At 38.5% G+C, this 12,372-nt stretch overlaps 1 protein-coding gene across 1 annotated transcript in view; it reads right to left on the bottom strand.

The window, feature by feature from the left end:
* Positions 1-1,067: 1,067 nt before the first annotated feature.
* ALKBH8 (alkB homolog 8, tRNA methyltransferase) overlaps positions 1,068-12,372 on the bottom strand; it is a 60,456-nt gene continuing 49,151 nt past the window's right edge. Inside the window, exons 10-12 of the mRNA XM_081098395.1 lie at positions 10,239-10,495; positions 5,253-5,402; positions 1,068-3,380 (exon numbers count right to left, since the gene is read on the bottom strand). Of these exons, the coding sequence (XP_080954521.1) occupies positions 2,826-3,380; positions 5,253-5,402; positions 10,239-10,495 (962 nt within the window). The 3' untranslated portion in view covers positions 1,068-2,825. The remainder of the gene's footprint in view (positions 3,381-5,252; positions 5,403-10,238; positions 10,496-12,372) is intronic.

Genomic DNA, 12,372 nt, shown 5'->3' with positions numbered 1-12,372 from the left:
ATGTAATTAAATTGGGTTGTCCTTTGAAGTAATACTACTGCCAATATTTATGAAAAAAACTTTTGTTAATAATAAACCTTTTTCAAACAAGTGTTGTCTTGAAAAGTTGGTACAAGAGAATCTATCTTAATTATGTTTTATTGATTGCATTTTGAAATCATAAAAATCATGTCCCTGGTCAACTCAGTCTGGCTAGAAGTTTATCAATTTTATTAATCTCCTCCAAGAATATGCTTTTATGTTCACTGACTTTATTGTTTTTGTTTTCTATTTCATTGATCTCTGCTTTGTTTCCTCTCTTTTGCCTACTTTGCATTTTATTTGCTCTTCTTTTTCTAGTTTCTTAAGAAAAAGGCTGAGATCCTCGGATTTGAGATCTTTCTTCTTTCCTACCATAGGCATTTAGTGCTATACATAACTTTCTTGCTACGTACTACCTTAGCAGTGTGTTGGGAGGCCCTAAGCCCACCCCCAGGTTCAGTGATTCGTTAGAAGGATTCAGAGGACTCTGCACATAGCCATACTCAGTGTTACGATTTATTACAGCAGGAGGATGGCACAGTCAGCACAAGAGTACGTGGGGTGAGGGCCACAGGAAGCCAGGCACAAGCTTCTGAGAGTCCTCTCCTAGTGGAGTCATGCCTAATTCCCCAACAAGAAGTTATAATAAAAAATGTGAAATGTTGCCAAATAGGGATGCAGTTAGAGACAACACCCAGCTTTTCATTGGGGGTTGGCCAGGTAGGCACCCTTTGCTTGGCATATACCCAAATTCCACAGTGACCCACTCTTATTAGTTAGGGTGGTGGGAAACACACCTCCCCTACTCTGCCCCCCAAATCTAAGTTTTCAGATTCTAGCCAAGGGTAGCAGTGTCAGGCTTGCTACGTTAATTTCTTTTTGCACATATTCTAGTGTGTTGTGCTTTCATTTTCATTCAGTTCAAAATACTATTTTCCCTTTTGAATACTTCCTTAATGTATGGGTTATTTATATTCAAAATTATTGAGGATTGTTCCAGAGATCTTTTTGCTATGACTTTCTCATTTATTTTCATTGTTGCCAGAGAGCATATTTTGTATGACCTTAATTCTTTTAAATGTATTGAGTCTTGTTTTATGACCCAGATGATGGTCTTTCTCAGTAAATGCTCCTTGTGTACTTCATAAGAATGTGTATTCTGCTGTCATTGGCTAGAATGTTCTATAAATGTCAATATGGTTAAGTTAGTGAATTATGTTGTTTAAGGCTACTCTTATTCTATGTAGTTATTCTATCAATTATTGAAATCTCCAGCTATAACTGTGGATTTGTCTATTAAGCATCACTAAGAGTAACAAAGCAATTTTTAAGTAATCTAAGTAGTTCTTATTAGAAAAACTGCATGCTGGAAGTAAAGTATTAAAAAAAAAATCCACGATTTTCCCTTCTGCATGATTATTTGACCTACAGTTAACTTTCTAACCTTGTTTCATCCTGGAAACTTGACTAACTGGTAAGTTAAGTTGGTAACTATGAAATATTTTTAGTTGAAAAATAACCCCTGATTGCTCCTGGACTGGAACAAACCATGAATAAACTAGAAATACCCAATAATGACACCAAAGATTTGGTTGTAAGAGCACAATTAGGTCAGACTGACAACTCTAACTTTCGCTATGTAAATAAAGGCGTTAAGAGCACATTTGGGATCCCTTCAGCACCCAGATCAATGCATTAGGAATACCAATTAACTCTTGGCAAAAAACGTCAGGCAGAATTAGTAGTTGCTTCAGCCCTTTAATCTTTTGTTGTTGGGTAACCCCCAGTCCTGTTTGCTTTCCCATGGCATTTATCATTATCTGGTAGTGGCATTATTTATGTATTTACTTATTGTCTGTCTTCCCCTCTACAGAGTAAGCACCACAAGGACAAGGACTTCGTTCTTTGTCTGTCCACTGCTCTCCCCCCCCCCCCCCCCCCAGTACTTACAACAGTAACTGCTGCACAGTAGAGGCTCAGCAGGTATTTGTTGGATGAAGCTCCTACTAATGTATGGGTATCATCTGACTGACTAAAATTTGCCAAGCACCTACTATGTGTCAATCCCTATGCTAGTCAGGAGTGATGGCACCGTAGTTATCGTCCATGACTGTATGGAGCTAAGAAATCACAGATAAAATTTCACATAACTTTCTACTAAACAGAAATTTTCTTTATTAAAGTATATGATTTCTTCTACATGATTCTACATAATTTAATTCATTTAGTAACACTTTATAACAAAAGTTTATCTTCAAAATGCTATACACTTATCCCTGGGTCCCAAATACTTCACAAACTACAATTACTTTATAAAAAACCATCCCTGTTCCTCCCTATAGGAGAAGCCTTCAGGTATGGGTAAAACAAGGTCAGCAACAGTAGAAGACTAAATGTTTCCTAACTCATCTCCACTTTCAAACTTCTCTCAGGTGCACTCCTTTAGTACTTTACAAGTTTTCTCTTTAATTAAAAAGACTGCTGCCCTAGCTGGTTAGGCTCAGAGGATAGAGCATCGGCCTGCGGACCAAAGGTTCAAGGACACGTACCTTGGTTGCAGGCTCCTCCCCAGCTGGGCCCTGATCGGGGCATGTGCAGGAGGCAACCAATTGATGTGTTTCTCTCACATCAATGTTTCTCTCTGTCTTTCCCTCTCTCTTCCAATCTCCCTAAAAATCAAAGGAATAATATCTTTGGTTGAGGATTAACAACAGCAACAACAAAAAAAGATTGCTAATTTAGTCTGCTTTTTAAGAAAAAAGCTGAGTGTTTCTTTCCTGTCTATGATATGTCCATTGAGATCATCAGACCTTTTGAAGAATCACACACCAGTTCCCCTGGTCATAGTAGCTCTGCAGAATGCTGACATTATTCAAAGTCTGGCAGGCAGCTTCCAGTTCTCCCTCACAGAACACATGGTAGTAACGATGAAACACAGGGCCTGCGTCATGGGTTCCTGCTGGACCAAATGGCTCAGTAGGTTTTTCTTTACTTGCAATTCCCTTAAGGTGCCAGGGAACCAGTAAGTCTTGAGAATGAAAAGAAGTCCTGTTAGTGTGAATAGGCAGCTTGCAATTAGCAACTTCCTTTGAATTACATCTTCCTTTCTGAAAGTCATTAATAGAGAGTACGGAACATGCTGAATCTTGATGGCCCGTGTCAGGCACTGGCTCCACAAACTGCTCCTGTGCTGATGGATCACTGTTGATCTCTTGCCTTCCTTGACTAGTTCTGTTTTCTCTGAGATACTTGGACTTCTTCTTCTTATACTCTTGTTCCATTGCCCACACATAAATGAGTGCCTTCCCACCAGGTCTCAAGAGTCGGGCAAGTTCTTGAAGAGCTGCCATTCTGCGCTCCTAGCAAAAAAACATGTTGCCATTTATCAACCAGGAGGAGACAGAGAGAAAACAAAAATATAACTGACAGTAGGACTGCTCTCAATTAAGATAAATAGCCCAGAAAAATCTAACAAAATATCTTCTATAAAACAAAAAAGGGGAAAAAAAGGTAAGGGGAATTTTGTTCTGTTACTAAGTGGTTAAAAAATAGTGTTGAAGAAGGAAAAGGAAAATTTTATTTCCACTAATAAAATAGAGGCATAGAGTGTTTTCCATTTTGTTTTGAATTCAGCTAAGGTTATAAGATATACTAACTAAAACTGCTGGAGATTCCAGCACAGGGTGATCTATAGAGTTACTGCTTAGATCAGGGGAGAAATCACTGACACCCAAGGAAGAGGATTTTTTTCCTATAAAAAATATAAAATTCACTTATTTTAAAATTCGAAATATGTGACTAATTGAAGGCATAAAGTGACATACTACTACCTTAACTGGTAGTAGATATATATATAGATATAGATATAGATATAGATATAGATATAGATATAGATATATATATATATATAGATAGATATATATATATATGGTCTTAAGAATGAAAAGAAGTCCTGTTAGTGTGAATAGGCAGCTTGTAATATATATATATATATATATATATATATATATAATCTTTATTGATTTCAGAGAGGAAGGGAGAGGGAGAGAGAGAGATAGAAACATCAATGATGAGAGAGAATCATTGATCGGTTGCCTCCGGCATGCCCCCTACTGGGGATCAAGCCCGCAACCTGGGCATGTGCCCTTGACCAAAATTGAACCTGGGACCCTTCAGTCCGCAGGCTGACGCTCTATCCACTGAGCTAAACCAGCCAGGGCAAGTACGTTCCTTTTGAAAAAAGAATAGGGGAAAAAATTGAATGGGAAAGAAGTGAGATTCTGATGTCAGGGATGAGTGAGAGTTGAGAAAGAAAAATGGAAACAGAAATAGAGAGGAGGCTCAAAGGCTGAGGTGTCTATTCAAGAGGCACAGAGTTCTCTTAAAATCTTACAGCTAAATTTTAAAGATGAGCAGGTTGCTGTGGACCGAGGCCACCGGGCTCTGAAGGACCTTAGGATGGCTGGGCAAAAACGTGCTCTAAAGGACACTGACTGGGTAGCTTTTGGGGAAGAGCACACCCCAAAACTGAAGGCCATTGCTAAGTCCTCGAACTCCTGAAATGAGACCCTCAGCTCCAGGTTGGCCACTCTACCTGAGCATCTACCTGCTAGCACTTGCTACAAGGCCAAGGTAGCGAATGCTGGCTTGGTAGGTGACTTTGAGAAGCTAAATGACCTGAAGGTTCCTGTGCCAGACGATAAATATAGTACCCTGGTGGATGGTGAAGACAGGGGAGATGCGAAGTTGTGTTGAGTTTTGGTCACTCTTAAAGGCCAGGATTGAGCAATATGGGAAAGAGCTGGAGAAGATGAAGAACATAATTCCATTTGATCAGATGAGGATTTGAAAACTAGACAACTGGCCTCCCAAGCCAATTGAGAATTTACAAACTTGAGTCTGGGAGAAAGTGCTGGCTCTCATATACAAACTCGCACATTAAAAATAATTATGTGGTGAAAAAAAATTAAAGATGAGTAAGTCTCAAGGTAGGATAAAAGGTAGAAACATATGCAGCAATAACAACATAGAGTCCATCAGGCTTCTGTTTAACTAAGTACAACTCCCATGTAACTCATCTCCCTTCCACATGCTCTCTTAACAAGTGGTGCAAAATGTGACAAGAGAATGGAAAGAAAAGAAAAGCTAATACGAGTCCCAACTAGTAAAATCCATGAACATTTCCTGCCACTTTAGCTACAAGTTCTGGGAGAAAGAAAGTCAGTACTTACTGCTGTCGCAAAATGATGAATAACAGCAATGGAGATGCAGGCATCACAAGACCCACTGCGTACTGGCACTGCCAATGCATCGCAGACAAAGGCCTGAAACTGCCTCTCTCTACAAATGTCCACAAGGTTTTGGCTACGATCACAGCCAACCTATAACAGAGAAAGTCAAAGCATCTTATTTAAATGGCATAAGAAATTAAGAGCAATGAATTTATTCCTTACCATAAAGTTAGGAGACAGATTTCATATGGTGAGATGGTCTAAGACCATAATATTATCAGTTTTTACAGCCAGTACAAAGTGAGAATATATAATTCACTGGACAGCATTTATTGCCTTAACAAGTATCAAACAGAACTCAAATTAGTGAATGTAAACAAATGAATAGAATAAGAATGACAGCAGTGAGTATGGGAGGCCCTAATGGGTACCTAAGTGATCACCATTCAGAATCTAGATCTCTTTGTAATATCACACACTTAAAAATGAAAACTATCCCATAAACATAGACAGTCGATCTTTTGAGGGGAGCTACAAATAAGAGGATCTAAGCTATCTGTCATTACTAATAAACTACACTCTAATGGCCCAGAGAGTAGAAAAATAGCTGATTTTTTCCCCTGCTTTATACTTGCTTGTGCAATCAGAAAATAAAATCCCCAAATAATAAAGAAGTAATTTATTTCATTTTTTTTTAGTTATTGATTTTTGTTCTGCTAAACACCTAATCAATATATAAGAATGAAGTACTGAATTCAAAATTTATAAAATGATATTTAATTAAACCTTTCAGTATAACCAAACCATCCCATGGGCATGACAACACTGAAGGCAGCTAGCAGCATCCTTTCATCTTCCCCAGCAGGTGAGGTCTAACATACTTAGTGCATGTTCTGTGGGAAGTGTTTGGGGTTGGGATTGCCTATTTTCTCTCCAGCTTTGTTATTGTTGGACAGAGCTTTACTGTTTAGTTCTAACAATACTGTGTGTGCTTGTGTGGTGTGTGGGAGAGAGAGAAAAAGAGAGGGAGGGAGGGAGGGAGGGGGAGAGAGAGAGAGAGAGAGAGAGAGAGAGAGAGAGGAATGTGCCTGAGCACATGTAAACTGAGGAAAGAATGGGAGGATTTAAGAAATTTTAAATCACTAATTAATAATTATGCCCAAATAATCCTCCTTACACAACCTCTATATTAGAGAAAACAGAAGTAGCCACCTCAAGCTTCTAGTTCTTCACTTGAATTTGTGATGTAGTATTCGGGTTCCCTCAATCTTTCGCAGAATAAAGAATATGAATCTTCATGTCAAAGCAATTCTTACTGAGTTAAATCACACTGCCATGAGAGTCATACTTAATATGAATATGCTCAATATCTAAATGGCATTAAACAGCTACTGTACTCTTTACCCAGAGCTGCATTCGTTTCTAAGGTATAACACAAGGTACCAAGCTAAAGTATAGAATTTCCCTTTGATGTTTTAATATGAAAAAGTACTAAGGGCACATTAATGACAACAGTGGCATGATTCCCAACTAATTGCTCCCTTTACCAGTGTAAGGTACATAACTGGCTTATTACTTTTATTTACTTCCATCCATATTTTGTGCCACTGAGCCAATAGTCACGTCATCAAGGTAACAACACTACTCAACTAACATGTACACTAGATTTTGGTGCTTGCTAGCTTTTGTGACAATAAAATTCAGTTCATGGGAATAGAAGTTTCCAGTGTGCCCAATTCTGACAGATTGCTGTACTTTGCTAAAAGTCAAATAGGAAGAAATCCAACTTGCCTATAAAACAAGTCCCCAGGGATAGAGCTGCACAGTTACTCAAAGGAGGAAAGTTACTATTGAGAACCACAGATAAAACAGAACTAGGAAAACAGCAGCCAAACAAAATCAGAGAAAATGTCCTTTCTCTTCACCCCTTTTTGCCAACAAGAGAGCAGGGGCAATTTTAGTCGTAAAGTGCCAGGTCTACTGAAGGTCCCACTGACTGATGACCTGGCCATGCCTGGCTCTGGGCTTTCATCTCCCACTTATTTTATTTTTATTTATTTCAGAGAGGAATGATGAAAGAGAATCATTGATTGGCTGCTTTTTGCATGCTCCCTACTGGGGATTGAGCGCACAATCTGGGCATGTGCCCTTGGCCCGAATTGAACCCAGGACCATTCAGTCTGTAGGCTGATGTTCTATCCACTGAGCAAAACTGGCTAGGGCCATCTCCCAGTTATTTTAACTGAGTCTTCCATATACAATAGTTAAAGCATCACTCTTTTCTTCTCTTTCCTGTTTTTAAATTCCCCTAAGCTTTTTGTCCAAGGACAATACCAGGTACTTTAATTCTCCCTAATAATACTGTATAATGACAACAACAGGACAGAAAATGTCTTATTGATTTATTTTAAATATATATTTTTATTGATTTCAGAGAGGAAAGGAGAGAGAGAGAGAGAGAGAGAGAGAGAGAGAAACATCAATGATGAGAGAGAATTATTGATTGGCTGCCTCCTGCACGCCCCCTACTGGGGGTGGGGGGACCGAACCCACAACCTGGGCATGTGCCCTTGGCCACAATAGAACCTGGGACCCTTTAGTCCGCCGGCTGATGCTCTATCCACTGAGCCAAATCCGCTAGGGTGAAAATGTCTTATTTATAAATATTCACAGATATAAAAAGAGTCACACTTCTGTGTGTTGGATGGAGATCAATGACATAAAAACACATAGTAGATGGGCTTTAAATGGATAATTATACTCCTATATAATTTTTGAAATCTTCAACAAAACATAGACATGTAATTTTGAATTTTGAAAGTATAGGTAAAATCCTATATAATAAAAGCCTAATATGCAAATTGACAAAACAGCAGAATGACCTGTCACTATGATGTGCACTGACCCCCAGGGGGCAGACGCTCAACACAGGAGCTGCCCCCTGGGGGTCAGTGCACTCCCACAGGGGGAGTGCCACTCAGCCAAAAGCCGGGCTCACGGCTGGCGAGTGCAGCGGCGGTGGCGGAAGCCTCTCCTGCCTCCACAGCAGCACTAAGGAGCAGCGAGCCGAGCTATAAGGAGCAGCAAGCAGGCGGGTAGTAAGGAGTGAGGGGTCCCGGACTGCGAGAGGGCGGAGGCCAGGCTGAGGGACCACCCCCCCCCACACCCCCACCCCCGCCAGTGCACGAATTTTGTGCACGAGGCCTCTAGTGAAAAGATAATTAACTGAGTAATCAAAGGTGCAAACTAAAAAAGTTTCCATTATTCTCCTATCAAAGTATAAAAACATTTAAAACCTACGTACACTACAGTGATAACAATGTGATAAAAATTACTCTCATGAAGTGTTGGTGACAATACAATTGGCTCACCCAATTTTAAAAAGCAATTTAGCAAACCATTTTTAAAGGAAGATAAAAATCTTTACAACTTTTAACCCAATAATTATTTTTCTAAATATTTATCCTAAGAAAACAGTCCAAAATATGGAGAAAGCTAAAGAGGCTGGTATAATTGCCTTTTACTGAATACCATTATGTATTAAAGTAGATTCTTTGTAGTAATGTACTAATCCTCATAACACACTTTGAGTTAGGTTTTATTACCACCATATTACAGATGAGGAGACTTCATCTCAAAGAACATAAGTGCTTTGTTCCAAGTTGAACAGTAGTTAAGTGATAGAGCAGGAATTTAAACCTAAGTCTTTCTCACTCCAAAAATCCCTATCCTTCCTTTTTGTCACGTTCATTTTCTGAATTGTGGCTATATTACTTTTATTCCTTAAAGGCAATAAGTCCCTTGAAAGTATAAAATCTTTGCTTATAAAATTTACCTCTGAAAATAAAGCCAAAAGTTCATTGATAGAAATGAAGAGTAACTGAAGAAGTCTAAAAAAGAAATGGTTCTTAGAATGTAAAAATTTTGAATTAAAGAAAAGAGTAAGCTCAGGCATGGTTGAGATCAGATAAGAACAAATTCACCACATATACTTCTTACAGAAATGGAAAGCCGTTCATAAAACTATTTCCACGAAAGCCCAACCTGGCGTTTTAAAAATGCATTGTTAAAGAAATTATATATAAAGTAAATTTGTAATTTTTTCAATTCTATGATTATCCTACATTTGAATACCCAGAATGACTGTCTCAGGTTACATCCCCTGAATATCAAATGCACGTATTTTCACATTTGAAGACGGCTGTTCAAATACTCAGGTATCATGTCTACATCCAAGGTGAAGCCTCAGCAGCTTAAAAAAGCAGCCTTCTCCCCCTGTTTGATTTGGTTCAGTGCTAGTGTCTGCCCTCAGGTGGGTTCAATCCCTGGTCAAGGGCACATACCTCAGTTGCAGGTTTGACCCCCCAGCCCCGATTCGGGGCATGTGCAGGAGGCAATCAATCAATGTGTCTCTCTTGCAGGAGGTAACCAATTGATCTCTCTCTCTCTCTCTCTCTCTCACTGTCTCTCTCTTCTTCCCCAGCCCTTCCTCCCTCCCATCCACTCTTTAAAAATCAATGGGAAAAATACCCTCAGGTGATGATTAAAAAACAAACAAACAGGCTTCCCTTTTATCATAAATAACTCAATTTCTGGTAAAATAGAAATGAGAACTACAAACAGACAAGCAGGTTCCAGGAACAATAGACAGGAAGGAATACATGCAGACAGGACGGAATGCATGACTAAGGTTGCAGGGCTAGACCCAAGATATGCACCCACTTCTTGCCTGATTCCAAAGTTTCTGTTTTCAGTAGCTGTAACTTCCTTTTCTATGGACCACTCTTTTTTTTTGCTGTGCTAGGAAGTAAGAAATTCTTCCTGCACCAGAGCATTGCTGCAAATACTCATGTATACTCTTCTCTGTGAGGACTGGTTATAATTTTTCTGCAACCTAAAAAAAAATCATTGTATCACGAGGAAGAAGAAGGTGATAATATCCTTACAAATAAAGTGGAAAGAAAGCCAGAAGCAACAATTACTTGCCATATATAACTCCTTATTTATGCCAAGGTACTTTCCATTTCCACATCCAACATCGGCCACTAAGGAACCACTTGGCAAGGCTTTCAAAAACTCCACAATGTGTGGCCAAGGAGTATGTCTCGTGCTGCTGAAGTGCCCAGCGATCTCTTCATACACTTGATGGACATATTTTTGCTCCAACTGCGAGGCTTCTTTATCACTCTCTGGAAATGATGGAGGAGGTTCCTTCATTTGGCTGTCACAGACCAAAGGGTAACCTAATGAAAAATTAAGGTAATATAAACCTTTTATTTTTATCCAAATGATTCATAAGGTCTTATGCTTTCTTAAAAGGAAAAAGCAAATCAGTTCAAATTTGGTGACTAGGGATAAGAAGCCTCCGATTTATCAGTTAAAAAACAGAAGGAGGAAAACCTGTTTGCAACAAGACATGACTGCAATTCTGCATGTCTTAAAATGAAGATGCCTACTTCATTTTAGGATTAACGGTCCTCATTCAGGAAAGCATCTTGATGGGCCAGGCCTAAGCAGAAGATATTTAGCTACATTAACAAGATTTAAGGTTTTACTTTTGGTGGGTGAAAGTGATAAGAGTTCTGGGGGCACTAAGACTCCTAGAAGAATGAAACCTAGAAGCAAAATGTTATTTGATAATAATCACAAGTATTTAATAAACACTATCTGAAGCAGTTTATATATGTCTCATCTCAATTCTCATAGTAACACTATAAAATAGGTATTATTACAGCCATTTTATAGATGAGAAGCTGAAGCACAGAATGCTAAATAATAATCCTAAAGTGACAAAGACAATAGGTCATAGAGCCGGGATCTGAACCCAGGCAGTGGAGACTCTAGAGTCCATTTCTCAATGGCTACACTTCTTCAATAGAACTGCCTTCTCCAATAGAATGAGCAAAACCAAGTAGAGGACGTGACAGAGGAAATTAAGATACAATGTCTCAAATTAATTTTGAAGGTGTCCCCTGTCCTCTGTAATAGTCTAATACTCATTTTAAATCCTTGCCCATTCTGTACTATGCTATAATTCTCCTTTGTCTTCAGCCAAAGTTTGTGACACACATCTTTTTAAGGGTAGTATTCTAGAGAAGGAGAGAAGGAGTAGTACTCCCAGAGAAATCACAAAAAGACTGAGACAATAATTAGAAATAGCATTGGGCTACAGCACTGATGGCTTCAGAAATTTTCCCTGGATATAACTAGAGTATGCCAAACCTTGAGAAAGCCTAGAATGGGGGTGGGAACATCTAGTCCTTACCAATGTATAAAGTGAAGCTCTAAACATTTTAAGCGGACATTTAAGAAAAGGGTAGCCCCAGAAAGCTTGAGGACTCTAAAACATATATGTGGAAGCAGATAGGTTACATTATGTTGGTTACATCAGAATTGCAATCACTCTACAATATACATTATAGTTAGTCTAAATTGGTCTTAGTAAAATTTTACTCTCTTGGAAATTATGAACATCTAAGTTGTCTAAAGGGAATAGCAATCCTTATCTTTAAAAATCCATAAATTTGTGCCGAAAGTACCCAAAAGGTGGCCTTGAACTTTAAAAAAAAATCTGTGAACTATCTATACAATCAGAGCTTTTTATAGGATCCCTTACATTGAATTAATGCCCATAACAAAGAAACATTTGCATAAGAAAACTAGCTTGTCTGTCTAACTAGACCTCAACTTTCTTTATAACAAGTGCCATAGTAGACATTTCAAGTTTTCTAACAGGGATAACATCTTGTAGATATAATAAAGGTTTTTCATTTTAAATGTTTTTAAGATTATGACTAGACCCAAAAGCAAATCCTAGATAACTCCCATAATTAAGCCCCGCAGGATATAAATTTTAATTACATCACTGTCATTAAAAATATTATTTATAAAATGAAAAATACTTTTATCTATTGACTCTAAGAAATACAGGTCATGGCATACTTATATAGACAGCTCAAAATAGCATCCTCTTGACAAGGTTTTTGAGTACTTTTTTAAAAATATGTTTCTATTGATTTCAGAGAGGAAAAGAGAGGGAAAGATAGAAACATCAATGATGAGAGAGAATCACTGATTGGCTGCCTCCTGCACACTCCCCACTGGGGATGGAACCTGCAAC

This window comes from Myotis nattereri (assembly GCF_964212035.1).
Source record: "Myotis nattereri genome assembly, chromosome: 9".
NCBI classification, from domain to species: domain Eukaryota; kingdom Metazoa; phylum Chordata; class Mammalia; order Chiroptera; family Vespertilionidae; genus Myotis; species Myotis nattereri.
This window is presented reverse-complemented; position numbering and strand designations above follow the sequence as displayed.